The 23,025-nt window shown below is 45.2% G+C and overlaps 1 protein-coding gene across 9 annotated transcripts in view; it reads right to left on the minus strand.

The window, feature by feature from the left end:
• TMCC2 (transmembrane and coiled-coil domain family 2) overlaps window positions 1-23,025 on the minus strand; it is a 145,752-nt gene that overhangs the window by 47,752 nt on the left and 74,975 nt on the right. For 2 of the 9 annotated variants that reach the window (XM_053246991.1, XM_053246993.1), the window contains exons 1-2: window positions 14,145-14,373; window positions 5,113-5,248 (exon numbers count right to left, since the gene is read on the minus strand). The exons of 6 other annotated variants lie outside the window; for them this stretch is intronic. In XM_053246991.1, the coding sequence (XP_053102966.1) occupies window positions 5,113-5,248; window positions 14,145-14,215 (207 nt within the window). In that variant the 5' untranslated portion in view covers window positions 14,216-14,373. Of the gene's footprint in view, window positions 1-5,112; window positions 5,249-14,144; window positions 14,374-19,105; window positions 19,604-23,025 lie in introns of those variants that run through there. One more of the 9 variants, XM_053246992.1, reaches the window with a different exon arrangement.

The following is a 23,025-nucleotide window of genomic DNA, read 5'->3' on the forward strand; positions in this document are numbered from 1 at the left end:
ACTAAAAATTGTGTCTAGGAATGCTGGGAGTTGTAGTTCAGCAACATCTGGAGGGCTGCAGTTTGGGGATGCCTGGTCTAGATGCTAACATAGTATTGAGGACTGTAGCTGAGTAGCCATGTTGTCCTACGATGCGCCGTTTCTGTTTCCAGGCGGCTAGCTTTAACCAGCCTGGATCTGGATAACAAGTGGACCTTGTTGAAGAAGATCTGGCACGACAGGAAGCATCAGATGTGGTTGAGTGGCTAGGTTGTTGAGTTTTGCGAACCACAATCTCCTGGGCCAAAACAGAGCCACTAGGATGAGTTGTTCCCTCTGAATCCTGACTCTGAACACACATGTGCCAGGAGTGGGGTGGGGGGAAATGCGTACAAGAGTCCCTTCGGCCACTGGGATGAGAGTGTGTCTATCGCTTCTGCCTGGTGACATGGGAACCTCGTGAAGAAGCAAGGAACTTGTGCGATTGTTGGGGTTGCAAAGAGATCTACTGCTGGATCTACTGTGTTCAGGTCGCCCTGAACATGGTGGGCTGCCAGGGATGCCACGTCGCGCTGAGTGTCTATGAGCACTCCCAGATGAAGAATCTGGTGCCTTGATTATAACTGGCTCTTTTCCCTATTGATCAGAAACCTATAACTGTTGAGGGCCTGAAGGGAGGCCTGTAGGTCTTTCTGGGCTGTCTGACTTGTCATGGACTTGACAAGTAGATCGTCCAGGTACCCATAAATTCTCACACCCTCGAGCTGCAGGTGCGCTATCACAGGTGCCAAAACCTTTGTGAATATGCATGGAGCCAATGAGAGACCACCATGGAAGTGCTTTGTATTGGTATTGCATCCCTGAGTACAGGAAACGTAGGAGGTGGCGACTGTCCTGGTGGATTAGAGTGTGAAGATAGGCCTCCTTGAGGTCAATGGACATGAGAAAATCCAAGTGGTGGAGTGCCTCTGCGATGGATCTCAGGGATTCCATCCAAAAGGTGGGTTTTCGTACAAAGCAGTTCAGATGTTTTATGTCCAACACCGCCCGCAGGGAACCACAGCTCCTATTGCCAGGAGACGGTGAATTGCCTCTTGTAGAGCTTTATGTTTTTGTTGGCATCGGGAGATCGGGGTGGGTAAGAATCTGTGAGGAGGTTGGCTGGTCAACTCTATGGAGTAGTCCTCCTTGACAGTGGATAGTACCCACTGGTCTGATGTGGTTGCCTCCCAGATGTACCAGTGAGAAGAGAGGCAACCACCAAGAGGCACCTCTCCTGCCCCGTCATGCCTTTTGTTTGGACTGCTTGTTTTGGGCAGTGAATGAGGCCCTATTCCCAAAGGCCTGCCTGGGTGTTCTAGACCTACCCCAGTAGGGACGATGGGATCTGAAGTGCCTGTCTTCTTGAGTATGGTTCTTTTTTTTAATGCAACAGGCATGGATTTCTTTTTATCTTTAGATTCCACCAAGATGTCCTTTAAGGCCGCATCACCAAATAGCTTTTCGCCATCATAAGGAACTGCGACTAGGTTAGTTTTTAACCTGCCAGTACTTCAGCCACAAGTTGCAGCGGCCCACCCCAAGGATGTGGCTGCTCTAGATGCAAAACACAAGCAGTCAATAGTAGCATCTGATATAAATGCTTGCATCCTGTGCAGCTTTAAGAGAGTTTGGAGCAGTCTGGCCAGATCCGAGGGCGGATCCTGGATTAAATCATCCAGCCAGACTAGAGACGCTCTTGCCACCACAGAAGCGGCTGCCAAGGCCCTCATTCACAAAGCTGCTGATTCATTTGTACGTTTGAGGGTCCCTTCCAAGGCTTTGTCTGTGGGGTCTTTAAGGGCTGACTCCCCATCCCTGGCCAGGATTGAACCTAAAATAAGTTGGACGACAGGGGCATCCATAGGGGGAGTAGTGAAAATTTCACTCCCCTCTTGTTGGAAGGTTTAAAGCTTATTAGCCACCGTATTAGCCCTCTTTGAGAAGGTGGACAGAGACCATTCTGTTTTAACCGCTTCCACAAACTGCTTGGGGAGTAGGAGAGACACATTAGAGGTCTTTGCTTCAGGGAACACCAGAGTGCTTTTTCCGTTTGATTGAGCCTCTTGAGCGGTGGGCAGGCTACGACCTAGGGCATGTATGGTTTTAGACATAAGGGGCGCCAAATCCACCGCTTGGAAAAGTCTGTGGAGTGCTTCTGAGGACTCTGGCTCTTGACTATCAGACTATTCACCCTCAGATCTTGGTCGCTCAGGATTTCTCCCACCCAGTGGAGACATAGGGGCATCATCTATAGGAATTACTCAAATAGGCTCAAGAGGAGGTCCTTGAGGGGCCTCTTGAGGAGTTTTTGTGTGTATGGCCCCCATACCCTTTGGGGTTGGTACCCTGAGGTTGGGGAGCCATGATCAGAGAGCTCAGATAAGTGTACACTGCATTCTCTCTGTTTAGACCTAGATCTGGCTTTTTTAGACTTTCTCATGTGCTTTCTTAGCCTTTTTAGGGGTTGGAGTCTTAGAAATGGAAGAAACCACACTGGGAGAGGAGGGAGAAACCCGCCTGGGCCATTTTCACTTTTTGGACTTCAATTTATCATATTTCTCAGAGGAACTCCCAATAATTCCTCAAACCATGACCCCCAGGTAGGTGGCATATCCCCAGGCATTTGAGTTAAAGTCTAGGTTGTAGTTACATTCTACGTCAGACTAGATGAGCCTGAGGGACCCGGGGTGGGAGGAGCAGCAGATTCAGTAGACCCATCGTGGGCCGAGCTCACCAGTTCAGATGTGCCAGTCATAGCCAAGCTCCTTGTTACCACCATGGGGGGGCGGGCAGCAATTGCTTCATAAGAGAAGTGCCCACTGCCATGGTATCAGGTGCTGCCCCTGCTTTACTTTGCATCTTCTTGAAGGCCTCCTGGCTGGAAGATACCATCGCTGGTGGGATTTGGCCCATTCAGCCTTCTGTGCGCCCTGCGAGGCCTCAATGGGTGTGCAGGGGCAGCCGGAATGCCACCGCTGCTGGTGGTCTGCAGGGAGGGCTGGTAGGAAGTGGCAACAGAGTTGGTGCTCAGGCCGCTTCCCCGCCCTCCACGATGGCTGCTGGCATTGTTTGGGGCTCCGGAACACCGCCAAACAACTGATTGGCGGCAGTGGCATGTTCCGGAGCACTGTGGCAGAGAACGGAAACTGCTGATGAGGTCTGCCCTGTAGGGGGCTTTGCTGCAGCTCCAAAGGCTGAGAGACGGCCTGAACTCTTCTTTCCCCTCGGTACTGTAATGTGGAATACCCTGCCAACCCTTTGCATGCAGCATAAGGAGGAAGGGAGAAGAGCAGAGGGCGGGGGGTGAAGAGGCTGAGAAGTGAAGGAAATTTTAGCAGGAAGGAGAGAAAAACCCAGGAGAGTTAGAAAGGCGCTGCCTGGAGCCTTGCAGGACTAAAAGAACTGAGGAGGATTAGCTCCTCGCAGCAATACTAATTGACTTAGTCCTGTCTCTGGAGTAACATGGGATCACATAACCCACACGTGAGATGCCCTTGGACTCCAGGAGCAGAGAATTTTCATTTAAATCCATAAATCTGAATTCTTACCTCTTTTGTCATATGCTTCCCAGATATGTTTAAATATCTCTACCATCAATCCATTAGCTCAAGGTGGAGGCCCATATATCTGGGAAACATATGACCCTAGGCCCCATTCAACATAAGAGCTGACCAGCTTCAACCATCCACAGGAGGTTCTATGTACTGAACATGACCAATGGGCCACAGGTTAAGCACTCTTGAGCTACGACAACTCTGTTACTAATAGGGCTCTCACTTGATGAAAACTACATTTATTTAATCATATGCATTTTAATTGATCTAATTCATTGATTAAATTTGTAGATGAGTAAAAAACTATAGTTCTAAAGGAAGAAACACACTTTTCTTTTTGTTTTAGGCAATTTGTATATGATGTAGCAAGCTCTTAGGAGATGTTCCCTCCCATGTGAGAGAAAAGGAGGAATGCTTCAGATGGTGCTTGCCATCTGAAGCATTTAAAAGCACTTGCATTAAAAATGTAATTTTTAAAGGGAAAAAAGCTGTTACCTGTGGAGGCACCTTTTTAGTCCATTAAAAGTTAAGTCTGTTAACAGACAACCTGAGGTTCTCCAGCTGTTGCTGACCACAACACAAAACACCTTCAATAAATTGCAGCTGGGGATGATGAAGTCTTACACCAACAACAGCTGGAGAGTCTAAGGTTGGCCACCCCTGTTCTATTAATGCTGCAGCAATTAGTTTCCACCTCTGAGTTGGGGAATGGAAGGCCCATTCTCAATAATAGTCAGATCATCAATAACCTGTTTGAGTACGGGACAGGAATAGGACAGTGTTGAGCAACCTCTGCTCAAAATAGTAGGCAAGAGGTATGTATTTCCAGATCCTGCCAGTTAAACAACACCTTCTTTGGCTGGCTCAGAATGCTGAGGTCAAATCGGCGGGGCGGGGCGGGGCGGGGGGGGGGGGGACTTGGCCCAAATTGCAGGAGTTTCATAAATTCTGCCCCCATGTGTCTAAAATAAGCTAAGGGTCTTATTTCATTTTCAAATATTCCATTTGATAGCCACACTGATAGTGCTGGATCTCTGAACTTTACAGAGTCCTGGCTGGAACAGGCACAACATCCAACTCAAAAGACCTGAGCTGACAACTGCTGACACAAAAATGACAAATTTGTTTAGTTAAACCAGAATGTCAGCCAAGCTACCAGACATTCTTTAAATAGGGCAAGAAGGAGAAATGTATCACAGTGGGAAAAGGAGACTTTTTGTGTGTGGCTGAAATTGAGACAGCAGTGTCCTTAGGACCAAGACCATAGCCACGATGAATGTGACAATTTGCACATTCCACATTCCTTCCTCACTATTACCATTTCCCTCAAGACTGACTGTTCTGGCTTAGAAAGCAGGCACCACGTTTGTGTTATCTCCCAGCTCTTAATGTGGAATCTTGCCATCAGGGGCCTTGCAGAGTCTCATGAACCCAGTAACTTTATCCCCAAGTATCCTTTTAGCATTTGCATTTAGATGGGTCCATGCCCCTGAAACACTTTGCCTTGCTAAAGCAGAAGTAAGAGGACTGTACTTACAAATACTCCCAATAAAGAGTTGAGCAGCAGTATCTTTTTCCCAGGACAAGAGTCAGAAGGGTGCATTTCTGGCATGAGGAACACCTTTGGTAAGAAGCTCAACTGGCAATTCTTCCACAAGAAAATTTTCTTCCTCCTGTCATGACTTAAGTTAAGGATTGGAAGGCTGCGTGCTGATAGAGACATATGGACCATGAAGGATTTTTTTTTTTTTTAAGGCAGGCAGGCATGTGTGTTGTCTGCGCTGGAGAACTGAAGCTTCTGTATCAGCAGCCAAGAACAGTAAGCCCTGGCTAGTGCTGTGGAGAACAGAGTGAACCTGGAGACAGAAAGAACATGCAAGAAGACACCGGGGGAGACATAGTCTGATGCTTGGTTGTTTCTCCCCCAAAGCATTCAGAGAGCAGCAAATATCACTAATCAGCCTTGCTTATGAGCCATCTACTCTTGGGAGACAGCACTTCAAGTTCAAAGCAACAGCAGGACAACCTCATGGTGCATAACAATACACTAGAAGGTTCTTACAGGCCATCCCTGCCACCAGGCCAATTTGGCATATAAGTGTCAGGACATACAGAGTATTTCACATTCATGACGGCTGCTGATGATCTCACTCTGTGTATCTATGAGCAGCAAAACATAACTGAGGCTGTTTACAAAGGCTGTTAAGTCTCCTGCTTTGAGAGTGAAAAATCTGGTCCTAACTAAAGCTTCACTGAAACAGACTCCCTGGTGCTGGGCCACAGAATCTGCTTGGGATGTTGAAGGCAAACCTTGCAACAGGACTACCCTACACAGCAGGTATGGGCTGGAGCAGTTTCTTCTCTCTCCCAGATAGCAGACTGACTTCAAGGAGCATAATTATTCTCAACTTCTTTAAGTGACAATTGCCTGTCCTTCACCCAGTAGTCACTGTAGTATATAGTTGCTGGGGGAATGTTATTCTTTCCCCAGCTAGAGGAGCAACTGCAATCTGGAATGGTATTTGGAATGGAAGGTAGTTGCTTCAGTGTCACAGGCACTTATTGGTTAGTGCTCGCCATCAGTGATGAAGACAACTCACAGTCCCCTCACTCCTGTTTCATATTGTGACTCTAACCCCAGCTCTCACACTGCAAAGCAGTGGCTTGCAGGGAACAGAAACTGATCTGTCTCCAAGTCAAATGTGGAGAAGGCCCTTGTCAGCTTCACGCCACCTCCCCACCCCCACCCTCACCAAATCTTCAAATTTCATATTGAGACTAGCTGATTTTGCACAATGAGCCCTTCTTGAACGATGAACTTGAGTAATGTAACAAGGGTCTTCACCACACTTGGGTCTGAAAACAGTTCGATCCAGGTCCTGTGCATGTTCTCATTTGTAGGCTGAGCCACCTCCATTTTGCACACTGGCACATACATCATCTGACCTATAGAGAGAGGAGGGGATAACTAACACAGCATTTCCCCTCTCCACAACTCCCCACTCTGGAATAAGGCTATCTCTCATTCATCATGCACAGACTAGCTACTGCCCTTCTGTGTCTGAACCAGGGCATACAAACGCTATAAAATTGATAAAGGCAAGCTTTCCATTAACAAGAAGAACCTCCAAGCAGATAAGTATTCTCTCTCTCTCTCTCTCTCTCTCTCTCTCTCTCTCTCTCTCTCAATCTCTCTCTCTCACTCACACACACACACACGCGCACTGGTCACATCTGTTGTTGTTTTTAAAAAAATAAATATTTCTCCACACACTCTTGTGGATTATTCTTGTGTTGTGCTTATTTTGGAGCTTCTCTTGCCAGACTACATCCTGCTATCAAAATGCAAGGTTGCACTACAGAAGGCAGAAATTCAACTCAACAATCTGCCGGGGGGTGGAGAATGTGACCCTCAGCAGGCTATTCTAAATAATTAGTCTCCTAGTTCCTCATTAATAAAATGAAATACAACTACTTTCTCTTTCCATGCTGACTGAAACATTCTTCTTGGTTGGTAGCCATACAACTCCTTGTGTAATGGAACATCTCAATGGTATTGCAGTACAAAACATTACCTATAATGGTGAGAGGAGAAAGCAAACAATCTACGTCTTGATTTTTGTTTTTCTGCCTTGAACTGTTTTAATATTGTTTCCTTTGTTTTAAATACATTTTATATTGGTTTATATTGGTTATCAAACACAAATTGTTAACACAGCTAGAGAGAGAGCGAGAGAGAGCGAATGAACTTTTAAGGGGAATTTGTCTCTATAAACTGAAGGGGGAGGCGTTAAGAATCAACAACATGGTTTGATGTGGAAGGCTAAACAAATAAAAGGGTGTCAGATTATGGCTAACTCAAATAGGCTTGTTACAACAACGCACTGACTCACCTCTGCAAATTTAAAACCCAGATCATCCATTAAGCATGAGAATTTGCTGCTCCTTGGTTGGGTTTCAAGGGGAAGGCCATTTAAGGGCTTTCCTATGCTAGGGAAAGTTCCCGAAGCTTCATCATCACAGCAGGGGTCCAACCCAGCCCCTCTAAGGAAAACAATGCATGCTTGGACCTGCTGGTAAATCAACAAAGGCTGCTTTGAAGAGAGTTAGATTACACAGTGACAGCAACAGGTTGAAATCTCTCTGCAGTGTCTCTCTGAAATCCCTATCTGCCGTTTCTCCCTTATTATCTCCGTTAATTAAGGGCATAGCCAGACAGTTTCCTTTCCTGTGGTTCAGTGCTGTAGAAACTAGGAACACATAAAAGCGTCACTCTCGGTATAGGAAGCCAGATATGCAGTCTGCCCAGCCCATGCTGCCCCCCTGTCAGTCATGTGGGCCAGCAGATTGATGCAACATGGGTTGATATCAGTGTGGGAACTGGAAATTCCAGAATACATCAAAGAGAAATCTACAGGTCAATTGCTCATTGTGTGAATTTGGTATTTTCACTGGGTCTCCTCTGACCCTTGTGCGATGAGAAAAGGTTCACACACATTATCTTAGGGTCATACTTAATGCAATAGGACTTGGTCAAAAATACATTAGGACTGAGGATCTTTCTTTAACTTTAAAAGATGCACGAGAGAGGGTCATGGAACCCTCACCCCTCAGTCCATTGCTCGAGGGACTGTTCTCTTCCTTGCTCCAATACCAGAAGTGAGGTGGGGATGAAGAAAAATGACTGGAGCAACAAAGTGAGGGGAAATAATATGCCAGAAGAAGGAGGGTTCAACTCTCTTTTCCTACATGCTTCTCTTACTTTAAGGCTTTTACCCAGACTTTACATGTAAATAGGGTGGACACATGAGAAGGAGCATGTCTGCCATGGTCACAGCCAGTTTGTCTCTTATGCACACACCACATAGGCCATGGGACACACCAGCATGGATTAAAAAAAAAGACCTGGCAAGCACCAAATAAAAAAGGGAAAGTTATTCACATTCAAGAAAACCAAGAAATCAGCCCAAAAAATCAAGAAAGCAGCCCAAAATTTTCAGATGCTGACCAGGCTTCTAAGTAAACCAGCATGAGATACATATACATACAATTATTTATTTATTTTGCTGTGGTGAGTGCTATGCAAACCCTAACGAAAAATAATCAAATGGAACTAGCTGGGCCGGGTGCAGAACATCTGTGCCTCTAGTTCGTGTCACGCCCTTGGTCTCAGACAGCGAGGAGGAAGGGGATGCTGACAGCCCTCCAGCCAATGCAAGGGTGCCTGAGGGGCAGAGCCCGGCTGTCAGTTCCCAAGAGATGGCTGAGGCAGGTCCGGCTGATGTCCCGGAGCAAACACAGCAGTCTGAGGCAACAGAGACAGGGACTGATGAACCGGAGGATGAATTGTGCAGGCAACCCCCACTGACTCCACAGCAGAGGCGGGTCACAAGGCAGCAGGCACATCTGGAATCCATCAGGAGACGTAAATACCTCTTGCAGAGGGCTGATAAGCCTTGAATCCCTGTCAGCTGAGAGTTATCAGCTTGGACTATAAAGCACATCTACAGCTTGCAGTTAGCCGCTGGAAGACAACATACGTCATCCATAGTGTCGACAGCCTGCAGCCTGAGCCAGAGAGAGATTCTGAGCTGTGCTTTAGCCTCTGCTACCCAGACTTTCGTGAGCTATATCCTAGACCCCCCTACTGGGTGCCTAGATTACTGACAGTTCACTTCTGCCGCCCCCACTGCCGCCATCACCATCTTCTTCCCTGCCTGCCCGCCTCTGCAGCTGTTCCCCCACCCACCTACCCATCCACACGCCTCCACCGCCATCTGCCCCAGTGCTTCCCCTGCCCACCGGCTGGCCGCTACTCCCCCTGCCGCCACCATTTTCTTCCTGTCCGCCCTCTTCCCCTGCAGACCAGCTGTTCGCCACCGTTTTGTTTCCCCGCCAGCCAGCTGCCACCGCCATTTTCTTCCCTCCCGCCCATCCCCGTAGCTATTCAGCAGCTGCCTGCAAACTCTTGTGAAAGCTGCCTCATGGGATTAGCGATGGGTATGCCTAAGAGAAATATGTATAACGATTATGAAATGGAAGTCTAAAGGTATTCCCAGTTATGACACTCAGAATTAAAATCAGGTTTAAGAATATGTTTTAGCCATAATCATGATGAAAGCCAAGGAGAAGCCGTGGAACAGAACACCAACTTCCCAGCTTCTATCACTGTTCCTCAACTACACTGTTTTCTATGCCAATAAAAGCTTGCAGCTTTTTCCTTTTCCAGTTAAGCAAATGAGTTTCTCACCCATAGCATTTTTACTCCCTAAGCAGCCCATGTTTACCACTGTAAGTAAGCCATGTGTGACACATCTACATATGGAGGGGGGTGGAGGGGAGGGGAGGGGGTGGAGAGAGAGAGAGAGAGATCTGATTTAGGTAAGCTTCTGTATTTGTTTACCTGGTGGCATTCCATACTACCACAGGCGAATAGGTGAGAAACTATTTACACATCTGTTTTTAAGTATCCTGATTACAAGCATGACAGGATGGCTAAAGCATGCTAAGGGGGAGGTCATCTGCCATAAACATTCTTGCCAGAGGAGAGATGCAGCGATGTCATTAGGGGGTGGCCATGGGGCAAAGGACCCCAGAGAACTGTTCAGAGGCACCTCTCATCAGCCACCTCCCTCCTCCATGACCTTTTCCAGAAAGGAAGTGCTGCAGGGAAGGCACATGCACAGAGCATGGGAGAGTGCTCTTAGCCTCACCTAGCCCTCAGCTACTTCCACCTTTACAAGTGCTGTATTATAATATTAGATACTTTTTAAAAAAACAATTATTTTGGGGGGAGATATGGTTGAGTTTAATTATTCAAAGGAAGGTTGTATGCCAGGACCCCAGATCTTTTAAGCACCTAGCAATGCCCCTGGAGAGACAAAGGTTGTCTCATCTTGGCCATAAACCGGACAAGGCAAAACCTCAGACTGGAAGAATGAACCGTGAAGCAGGGAATGGTGGTCAGTCTCTTTCTTCCCTATTTGTGACAAGTGAGATTTGATCAGCATATCCAAGAACAACTAGCATTGAGAATGCTGTTTTAAATCTATAAATCTTTGTTCACTTTTCCTACCCAATTTGCATCTACTGATTCCACATGAATGAGTATAGGTAGAAAAATGTTCCATCAAAACAAAACAATAGAGGTTACAGAGAAAGATCTAAAAGAAAGAGCACATAGTAATCTCGAATCCTGCCCAGGATCTTTCTTGAAAAATCTATGGCAATTTTTAATTCCAGTGTAACATTTTTAACATGTTACACTGTTTTTTACTATTTATTTATTTATTTATTTGTTCGATTTTTAGACTGCCCTTACAAAATAGCTCAGGGAGGTTCACAAACATCAAAGACCCTTTAAAACAATTTAAGAGCACTGGAAGGCTCTGGGCTCCTTGGAGGAAGAGCGGGATATAAAATGTAAAATAAAATAAATAAAACATGTATTCTTCCATAAGTATATTCTATCACAGCCAAGCCTTCTTCCCTGCTACTCAATACTAAACAGCAGTAAAGGATAACTAGGGTACTTTATCTAGCAGAACCAGCATGAAAACTTCTTCTCAGTTTGCAGCTCTAACAAAATCATGAGGGAACTATGTGGTCACTCTTGCCCTCATTTGATTGATGTCAGAAATGAACTGCATTCTTCCACAATGTGGAAGATGCTTTTGGAAGGGCAGGGCAGAGACACACACAAAAGATAGGATAGTAAAGATGCCATCATATTGGCTGTCAACCAAAATTCCTTCAAAGATAGAATAGTTACATGAAATAAGATTTGTAGACAAAATGGAAATGGAGTACTTATATAAGATTTTTTTTTAAAGATCTAATGAGAGATAATTTTGGTATAGGGTTCTTTTCTGTTATTTTGGCTGGCATATCATAAATGGCTTAAGTTAGGCTATAAACCTAACTTTTTTATTTACTTGTAAATAAAAGTAAAAGAGTATTTACTTGTAAGTGGCACTGAATGAACACAAGGAAATTCAGCTCTAAGTAAACATGCTTAAGACTGAGCTGTTATTTTTGTTGTGAAGATGTTGTTACCACAAGATAGAAGATACTAAGGTCGTTCACACGACTGGTGGGACTGAGGCTGAGGACGGCTGTGGGGAAGACAGGAGCCTACTTGCCTTCCCCCACATGATTCCTGTTGCTCCCGGGCTCTGCTGTGCCGCATGCCCACATGACTGGCGCTACGGCAAGCTCAATGGCAATTGGGTGCGGGAGAGAAGGAAGCCAGGAAGCCAAGTACCCCATAATGCACCATGCGAGAAGAATGTTGACTGGGATTTTTCCGTGCTGCTGGGCCACTCACCCCCCCACCCAGCTCTATGAGTAAGATGGCTACTGGCAGCCCGGTAAGAGTTGCTGCTCACCTACACGGCCCAGGAGTGAGGTAGGAGGTGCATGTGCATCCTCCTACCTCCGTTTTAGTCCAGGTTAAGAAGCAGGGAAACCTGGGGATAGAGCACCGGGATCAGGAACAATCCCGGTGCTCCACACAACCAGCCCTTCCTGGGCATACTAGGGCATACTGCCCTAAATGGGTAGAGTTGGTTGTAAGAATGACCTCAACATTTTTTATATGTGTTGGTTATATATTTATGCTGTGCAAGTCTGTACTTCTACTGTTCATTATATTTGGTCCCCTTCTCTCCAAAAATACATCGATACACAAAGGTAATTCATCTTCTCTCAGTGGGCTCCCTCCCACAAATTAAAAACCATCCTGGTCGCTGATTCTCTCTACTCTCCGCTACAGTAAAAAACAGTGACAACCACCACTGGCTAAAAAGAACCAGCGTTCCACCTTTACTGATGAGTGCTTTTGATCATTGCCTATCTTTAGCATTCTTGCCCAAAGGGCTCAGCACTTCTTTTTGCAAGCATTTAACTGAGCTTAGGAAAAAAGAGGTAGAGAAACAATATGAAGTCCTACACCAACACACCCATACCCAGAGTCTGTATTAATCCTGGCTTATATGACATGCGTTATTTCTCAAAAAGCACAAGTTAAAAAAAAATCATATCACTCCCACCATTCTGTTAGCTGCTGAACAAATTAAAACATGTCAGTATATGAACTCACTGGCTGACTTCCTAAAGATTTGTCTGCACTCTGTGCACACTGCTGCTGCCTTCCAGACTAAGGCAGAGTGCAAGCGAGGCAATTTTTTCTGTCCCCCGCAGAGGCACTGTGCAACCAGCAACACTGCTACTCTGCAGTCCAGAAACAGCAACTCTCCCCAAAGAACAATGAAACTTCATTAGTCAGGACTGTCAACCACTGACTTCAGTAAGATTTGGAGGAACGTATTCCCTAAGATCAAACACAGGAGCCCTAGTGCACAATTTTCACTGATGGCACAGCACTCATGAATATGGAATGTGGCTCCTTCCTGCTGATTTCACTACTTTTAATAAGATACTGGAGGAAAGGCACAGGGGAATTACATATCTTAATAATTTGAGCTTATTCATATTTCTGAAGATCTCTAAAGCAGATGTAGCATAATGACTGAAGATAGTGAGCTGGAAAGTCCAGGGTTCAAATCATTTCTCCATCAGAAACTCACTAGATACTTTAGGCCAGCCAGTTCTCTCTCAGCCTTCTGCCCCTCACCATTTGCAATATGCTATTGCTAGCCTCCCTCACAGCATCACGATCAAGATTACTGACTGCTCCCCTGGGAACGGTGGAAATTGCCCTCATCTCACATTTGTTTGGGGCAATGTAGGGCCTTAGAAGCCTAGCACAACTGTGAGGACATGTCACAGACTTGGAGCTGGAGAGAAAGGCTGTGTCTTATTTTGAAAGTGAGAATTCCTGCCCTCTCCCCAATTCTAAGCTATAGAAAAAGGCTGAGGCTCCTGTCCATTGGCTGAGGACAATGGGACATTGATTGTGGCAAGAATTACCCAGACCCTTGCTAAATCATCTCCCCACACTGAAAGAAAAAGAAATACATTCTGGTTTTGGAACTAACCAAGGGGAAAGCAGGGGTGGGTGGTGGGTGGGATTAAGACTAGATTCACCAGCATACCAGGAAGTATAGCTCCTTCTACAGCATCCAAATATCTTCAGCACATGAGGAAGAGGGCAGCCATTATCCACATTTTATACATGGGAAGTGATGGAACAAGGAGGCTAAATCAATCAATCAATCAATCAATCAATCAATCAAATAGAGATGCCAATTTTTTGCAGCCAAATAACTTTTTTATCTTTCCAGTCTCAGACCCTTAAGCCCTGAAAGCATCCGTCCTCTCACTAACTTATCTAGCTGACCTCAAAAAACAAACTTGTTAAGGTTAGAAGTAAACGAAAAATGTAACATGAAGTATTAAGATGCCTCAGATGTATCTATGTACATCTGTTTTAAAACCATATTTTATCATCTATCTCCATTGCAGACCTCCTAATTATTACAGTAAATCTGAGAAATTTATTCTCCCTTGGAGAGAAATTCAATTTAAGGAAGCCCCAGTAAGATTAAAAAGTTGAATCACTTTAAGTCCTGCACCTATCTCCAAACCATATTGCAGTACAAAGGATACTCTTGAAGTTGCAATGAAGTCAACCTTGATCTCCAGAGCCCTCGGTCCAAGAATTCACTGTGCTTGAGCATTTATTTTCATTATTCAAAATGTCTCCCAAGGATGCTCTTTTGCCTTCACCATTGTCTTCCTTTCCAGTATGAAAATACTCTTCTCCTCTGGTTTATGTTCTGGTTTCTGTCTGGCTTCTAAAATGTATTTCTTGAACCGACCAACCCCTTCAGTTCTCTGAGGCAGTTCCATCCCCCAGACAGTTGTCGACTATGACAAGTTCTAAGTAATTCAATCTTTCAAAGGTTATGGGGAGGCAAAATCCTGAAACCTAACACGGTCAGAAGCCAGCTGGCACAGCCATTGCTATATCCATGCCTCACTGCAGCCAAGGAAAAAATGCCTTATCAGAAGATGCAAACATTTACAAACTTTCCCAGGCTACAAGCTCCAGTCTGCAGTGTAGACAGAAGGCATGCCTGGATTTTGAAGGATGAGAAGTACTCAATGGAACCAATCTGAACTTTTCTATTATTGGGGCAGAGAGAAGCAACGAACTGCAATATTATGCCATATAGGAATTAGGGCAAAGGTTATGATGTAGTAATCAGGAGGCAAGCTTCAAGCAATGGAAAACCAGGCTCCAACTGCAGAAAAGATGAGGCCATAAAGTCAGAGGGATCTGTTTCCTAGAGTTTTTGAAATCAAGGTACAATTAGAAGAACATCCATTCCAAAGTAGGGTTACAGAGTAATAGTGAAGGTGGAAGATCCAAGAAATTTTTTACAAGATGATCATAGAAATACTTTGAACCTCTGTGTGTGTGTGTGTGTCTGTCTGTCTGTCTGTCTGTCTGTCTATATACAAGCACACACATATACATACATATATAATAAACAGATAAATAAATAAATATGCTTCATGCAGTGGTGGGCTCTTTTTCTTCAGAAGTTTTCAAATAGAGGCTGGATGGCCATCTGTTAGGGATGCTGTAGCAGTTTCCTGCACTGAGCAGGGAGTTGGGCTAGCTGATCTCCAAGGTGCCTTCCAACTCTCTCACACACCCATGTGTATAATGTATTTATAAATAAATAGGTGGCTAACAAAGCAGAGATCACTTTAAATCTTTTTTCGACAGAAATTTCCACATTCCTCAGCCAAAGGTATGACTAGAAAGGTTTTTAAGTGAACTCTGTTTTGTCATTCCCCTTTTCCTTTATATTACAGTTTTATGTATGATGGTATCCTTCTGGCATCTGGAGCCTACCTGGCTACAGCACTGTTTGGCTTTTGTTACTGAATGTAGTATACATTAAGCATTCACACATGTAGAATAACACTTCATGCATCTGATGAAGTGGCCTATAATCTATGAAAGCTTATCCTACAATACATTTGTTGGTATTTAAGGTGCCACAAGACTTTTGTTCTAAGCTACAGAGTGCAGTTTAACAATACAAGTAGCAAAAAAGTCAGGAGTTCTATTGCCAGCTCCTGATTTTATTTTCTTAAGGACTCTGGAGTGAGTACCACATCAGACTTATTTTTCATGATGAAATTCTACTTGCAAGGATTTTCATTCAGGAAGCCCAAATCAAAGCCCATCTATAAATCCAAGATTGTCCATCTTCTGAAAACCCATCAAGATTCATTACAGAGTAAGGAAATATCAGTTGGGATAGAAAAGAGGAGATGGAGAAGCTAATGCTTGTACTAACCCAAAGCTTCCCAACCTGTGGAACTACAACATCCATCACCCTCAGCTACAATTTATTGTGGCTAGGGATGAGGGAGTTGTAATTCAGCAACATCTGGAGTACCACAAGGTGGGAACCAGTGTTCCCTCTAACAGGGATCCCCAGATATTGTTGACTACAACTCCCAGAATCCCCAAGCAAAAGCCATTGCTGCTGGGGATTCTGGGAGTTGTAGTCAACATCTGGGAATCCCTATTAGTTGGAACACTGATGGGAACCCCTGTACTAACCCTACCTGAATATAAAGAATATGACTGGATAACTGCTGTTGACAAGAGCTGCAGAAAGAGAAAGAGGATTTGTTTCATAAGGCCATTTAAATAATTTTGAATTTCTCTCCCACTTTTCCATCCTAGATAGAATTTCATAAACAGACTCAGTTGCCATTAAACAAAAAACACAACACAAAACATACTCGTGCTTGCTCCAGACAAAATAAAGCACCATGTTTCACCCTAGAGGTGATGCAATTGTTTCATTGCTGGATGATGCAATACATGAATGTGGCAATCACCATATAGTTTTGTAAAACAATTCAGAAAGAAGACTGGACAGTTTCTTCCCCATGATAACTTTGCTGACATTCACCTAGTTGCACTGTTTTAAATCTGGCCCATTACAATCAAGCAATGGAGACTTCAGACTATTCAGACTAGCTCTCACAGCTGTGACACTGATTTATCTCATGACTGAAGAATCTTTCAAGCATGATGACAATGCTTTGGGGAAGGGGAGGAGGTGGGGCACAGCTGCTGCTGTCATATGTCTTACCACAACTTTACCCTGTCAAGAGAGCTTGGGCCAGGTAACTAAGCTGTGCAAGAAAATGAGCTGAAACATCATCCTAGCTTTCTAAACATGGAGTTAACAAAGAATGTAGCCAGCAAGGTTAATTGAGGTGCCATTTTGGACACAGCTCCCTCTTATGGCAAACCCAAGGGAAAGCACCTTAATTATTGAACATTCAGGAAATATTTGAATAGCAACTCCAGAGTTACATTCATCAACATCAATACCAGTGGAATTCATAGTGTAACTTCAAACCACAATGTACCATGGTATATAAATATAACATATCTGTATTTTGTTGAGATTAAGGGAGGCTAGGATGGGCTAGCATTCTATCTAAAGACATGCACATATGCCTGCCCTCGCAATTACTAGACATCCCAAGATCACATTTTGTGAACCACTGCTTCAGAGCACAAGCTTCCAACAAGGTAGCTTGTCTGTGTGTGACAGTTAAATTGATGGATGACACAAATCTAATTCCATGAGCGCTCTTCTGAAAGGATACTAGTATTATCAGTGTCAAACTTCACTACTACTTCTATACTTTTGCTTCCTGATCAAATAATGAAGTAGAACAGACTTCATTTTGGGGGGTCAGAAACCTCCTCCTGGATAGGACAGCACTCTAAAAGTACAATGACTGACCGCCAATAGTGGTGTGCACGGAATTGCGGAGCTGCAGTCCGACACCAGGTGGGGGTGTGTGGCTCTTTAAGGGCGGCGGAAGGTGCACTTACCCCTCCCGCCGCTTTTCCCCTGCCAGCGCTCTGTTATTTTCCAAAATCCATGGGCCGGCAGTGTACCTCCCTGCCACCTTCCCCCTTTGTTGGCCAGAAATGTGGAAGTATAGTCTGCATGTACACCTGTCACTGCGCGCATGCGCCCGCCGCACATCATACACATATGTCGTGTGTGTGACGTGTGCATGCGATGTGCGAGGCAAGTGCATGAGTATGACAGTGGGCGCACGCGCAGACTATACTTCCGCATTTCCGGCCAACAACAGGAGAAGGGGCGGCAGGGAAGTACACTGCCAGCCCATGGATTTTGGAAAATAACAGAGCGCCGGCAGGGGAAAAGCAGCGGGAGGGGTAAGTGCACCCTCCCCTGCCCTTAAAAAGTCACCCCACCTGGCGTTGGACTGGCGGAACCACCAGTTCTTCGAACCAGTTTAGAGGCCCATAAAGGGCCTTCAGACCAGTTCCGTGCACATACCTAGTCACCAATATCCTCTGTGCAAAAAGAGGGTAAAAGTTCACAGGCTGCCCAAGATGTAAGAGGACTCAAAAAGCAACCACAACCAGACACCTTCTCTAGAAGATGAAGTTCAGTGAAGAATAGACTATGGTATTGATGCTCTCTACTACTGCTACTAGCCACCTAATGGCACAGCAGGGAAATGATGTGACTTAGCAAGCCAGAGGTTGCTGGTTCAAATCCCCATGGGTATGTTTCCCAGACTATCGGAAACACCTATATCAGGCAGCAGCGATATAGGAAGATGCTGAAAGGCATTATCTCAAACTGCGCGGGAGGAGGCAGCTAGGAATGGAAACGCCACATCCAGAGGCAGAATACTGCTATGAATAAACAATAAGGGGTGCCTTTTGCAATCTTGCCCACTTGTGAGGTTCCCTTGGGCTTCTGGTTGGCTTCTGTGAAGATACTATGGTAAACAAGTCTTTGGCCTAGCACCACATGGCAATTATTTTGTTTCTGGATTGCCTTTAAAAAACAATCAACAGACTCAAGAGCTTCCTGAGGCATTGGAGCTGTGTTGCAGAGTTTGGGTGACATTGCATGAGAAAGCTCTTCCAGACATCTCAATTTGTGCAGAAGTAAAAGGAGGGTTTTTAATCTAGGACATGAAGCCATGACTCTCATGCTGGAGCAATGACTGTAAATAGATCAGCACAGCTGCTCTGCCTCCTCCACCCACATGAGAGCACAGTCAGCCTGCTTCATCACAGGTGCAACCATCCTACACTCCCAGCAAACCCAAGTCACAGCAAACATCACTCTTCCCACTCTCTCAGAGGGCTGCAAAAAATCACAGCAAGAGGCCAATCTGCCTCCAGCTTCACCGTCCCACCCAGTATAATCGTCAACAAAGACTGCTGGTGAAGCACTATGCTTCAGGAGCGATATACATTTTAAAAAGCATACCAAAACAATCTTCTTCCATGCCTCACACTACAAGCGTCCTAACCTTGATTTCATCCAAAGGTCCACGAATGACTGCATTCTGAACTGGTGCTTATCAGTTACTCTCTTTGTTCCATTTTTCAACCCCCTGCTCCATTACAGCCTTTCCTGTACCCCTCCCCACTTCTGACAAGCACATTCCAAAGCTAGAATAATTTTCTTCAAGCCTCCAAGGTGGAGATGGAGTGTGGGTGGATGTCCAAAATGAATGCTCACCTGGGTATGAACCATCTCGTGGAACCAGGCAGGGAATACAATTTTGGGTAACCTTCTGCCCCTCTCTCCTTAGACACCATACACAAATCCCGCTTGGGCTCCCAGCGCTCTGCAGCCTTTCTTGGGAAGGCGGAGGGTTGGAAGAGAGAATATTATTTCAGCCATAGAGAAAGGCTCCAAACCCACAGGATGCCTCCATTCTGCTTTAATCCAACAGCGCCTGCAAACCATCCTGCCTAAGTGACAGCCGGCAGGGATAAAGGCCTGCGGGTGGCACACCAATCATTCCCATCCCTCCCACCTCCCCCTGCGGCTGCCCAGCACGATGGGAGATTCCGACTTGGTAATCCCCTTCTGCCACTCTCTTCCAGGAAAGTCTGGCAGGTCACCAAAGGGGAGATTAGTGAGATAATGAAAATGCCCCATTTGGAGCACTCCTACCCCCATTGCTGGGGTCTGCACAGCGCCACCCTCCCCATTCTTCAGGCGAGGCGCATTCTTCAGTCAACCCAGCACTGGTTTGATACACTGATGGGAAATCTGTATTCCCCACCACCAGGCAAATTCTTTTTTTAGGCTGCAGCATCACCTGCTGGCCTCAGACAGAAATGCTGCACTATTCTGAAATGCACTCAGCCTCCCTCCTCCTCCTCCTCAAAGTGCTTTCCATAATACATTAACAGAGGATTTCTTCCTTCTCAGAGTGTAGGTATCTGACACCATAAGATGCAAGATATCTGATTTCACAGACCAGTGATCTGAGCGGCAATGTGGGTTAATCTGATGCTTCTCATCCCACCCACACAGAATTGTAAGAAGTATGCCAATGTCTCTTTAAGTCAGTCTTACCTGTACACTAAATCTTGACTGACTGATGATGATGATGATTAGGAAAGCTACCTTTTAGCAGTAAGATGAAATTATTTATAATATTTATGCACCATTTTTCAACCAAAATTTTCAAAGCTGTTTACATAGCAAAAGGTATGAAAAAGTGGTGCTCTACCCCAAAAGTGCTCACAATCTTTACACACATGCATTAGCGTGCACGCGCACACACACGACACAACAGCTACTGGAGAGCTGCAAAGCTGAACTGAATGGAGACAGTTCCTTTCTTCCTGCAAAATATAGGAGAGTGACCAAAATATAAGAGAGTGATGCTAGTATAGCATCATTAACATATATCAAGATTCCCTGTGCTGTACTTTCACTAGGTAGCTTTAACAATTATTACCATGCAAAATACTTTTGGGGTAGGGCACCACTTTCTCATAGCTTTTGCTATGTAAACTGCTTTGAAAATTTTTGTTGAAAAGTGGTGTATAAATATTATAAATAATTACATGTCAAACTGGCTTTTGGGCTGGCTATGGGGTGGAGACTGCCTTGGTTGGCCTGATGGATGGTCTCCAAACTGGCAATTGACAGAGAAAGTGTGACTCTGTTGGTCCTTCTGGACCTCTCGGCGGCTTTCGATACTATCGACCACAGTATCCTTCTGGAGCGTCTGAGGGGGTTGGGAGTTGGAGGCACTGCTTTGCAGTGGTTCCACTCCTACCTCTCGGGCAGGTTCCAGATGGTGTCCCTTGGAGAATGTTGTTCTTCAAAATCTGAACTTTTGTATGGTGTCTCTCAGGGCTCCATATTGTCTCCACTGTTGTTTAATATCTATATGAAACTGCTGGGAGAGATCATCAGGAGATTTGGTGCAGGGTGCTATCAGTATGCTGATGACACCCAAATCGATTTCTCCATGTCAGCATCATCGGGAGAGGGCATAACCTCCCTAAATGCCTGCCTGGAGGCGGTGATGGGCTGGATGAGGAATAAGACTGAATCCGGCTAAGATGGAGGTACTCATTGTGTGGGGTCGGAACTCGAGAGATGATTTTGATCTGCCTGTTCTGGATGGGGTCACACTTCCCCAGAAGGAACAGGTACGCAGTCTAGGGGTAATTCTGGATCTGAGCATCTCCCTGGTGTCCCAGGTTGAGGCAGTGGCCAGAAGTGCCTTCTATCAGATTCGGCTGATACGCCAGCTGCGTCCGTTTCTTGAGGTGAACAACCTCAAGACAGTGGTACATCTGCTGGTAACCTCCAGACTGGATTACTGTAATGCGCTCTATGTGGGGCTGCCCTTGTACGTAGTCCAGAAACTACAGTTGGTCCAGAATGCGGCAGCCAGGCTGGTCTCTGGTTCATCTCGGAGAGACCATGTAACTCCTGTATTGAAGGAGCTACGCTGGCTGCCAATATGTTTCCAGACAAAATACAAGGTGCTGGTTATAACCTATAAAGCCCTAAACACTTTGGGCCCTGGGTATTTAAGAGAACGCCTTCTTCCACATGAACCCCACCGCCCACTGAGATCTGCTGGAGAGGTCCGTCTGCAGCTGCCACCGGCTCGTCTGGTGGCCACTCAGGGATGGGCCTTCTCCACTGCTGCCCCGAGGCTTTGGAATGCACTCCCTAGTGAAATAAGAGCTTCCCTATCTCTGACAGCTTTTTAAAAGTCTTTGAAAACACATCTCTTCACGCAGGCTTTTAATTAATGTTGTTTTTATGGTTTTAATGCTGTTTTAAAATATTATTTTTAAATTTTTAAATTGTTGTAATGTGTCCCCCCCATTTTTGTCTTAATGAATGTTTTACTTTGTTTTTATTCTGTTGTAAACCGCCCAGAGACTTAAGTTTTGGGCGGTATAAAAATGTTTTAATAAAAAATACAAATAAAAAAATACACTGGCTTCTGCCTCAGACCAGGAAGTAGGGATGTGCCTAAATGGACTCTGGCAGCACAGGCTGGGTGGGAGCGCATGTCTCCCTGATGCCACACAAAGGCTGCAGGGAACAGCGCTGCAGCCACACATGGCCTTTGGCAGAGTGAACGCCATGCCTGGAAAAGCGGAGGAGCTTCAGCAGAACAGGTAGGGAACTGCTCACCTATTTCTTAAGGGAACAGCTCCCCACCCTGCCAAACCAGTTCGGCTGCGGGCACCTGAGTTGGTTCAGCACTTCCCAAAGGAGGTGTTGAGCTGGTTCGTACACATCCCTACTAGGGAGCAGTAACCATGCAGTAACCTCTAGGGGAAAATGCAATATAAATTAGCTTGCAGTTTTTCATGTTATTAAAGCTATTAAGAAGGACACTCTATGTACGGCAGAAGGGTTTAAGGAAAAAAGGGTAAGTCAGCGTGATGGATTCTGTAGAGTTGAAATTGTTTATGTTTTCCATAGTGCAGGACCTTTAAGAAACACACAGGGCCCCAGAATATGTGTCAGTTTATGACTTCCACATTCCTTAACCTCACCCCATCATTCCAAAACTCACAAAATATTAGATTATCTAAAAGCAGTAGCTGACAATTAAAACTTGGGTTGAGTTGCTCAATTCACCCAAGCATCCTCTCATCACCTGCTTTGCATGATTCCTGTGAAATTCCAACACATCAATAGCTGTGGCATATTTGCTGCCAGCAGAGGGAGGTCTGTATTAACAGAACTAGAGCAAAAGCATGGAAGGGAGGGGACTTGGGATAGCGAGATCTTTAAACCAACATGCCTCAAAACTATGTTTAATAAGGTATACGGCAGGCACTTAATTAAAAATATCAACAGCTACTCAAAAGTACTTGCTGAGGCAGAACAATTATGTAAGAGATTATTAATCTAGCTCTTGCATATACATCATTATGCAATGAATTCTGATTCTTTCAATTCTTTTTATTATAACTGTAATATACAATGGGCTCAGTCCAAGGAGTGTTGCATGCAGCTGGGTGCTGTGCAGTGTTCCCTCTAAAGCATGCACATGTGTGCACGCTCACAAGTTTTTTGGTGTCCACTCAGTTAATTTTAGACCCCGTTCAGGTTGAATCAGGAAGGCCCCATTCTGAATGCACATGCCAAGCACACAC

This window comes from Hemicordylus capensis, chromosome 4 (genome assembly GCF_027244095.1).
Source record: "Hemicordylus capensis ecotype Gifberg chromosome 4, rHemCap1.1.pri, whole genome shotgun sequence".
NCBI classification, from domain to species: Eukaryota; Metazoa; Chordata; class Lepidosauria; order Squamata; family Cordylidae; genus Hemicordylus; species Hemicordylus capensis.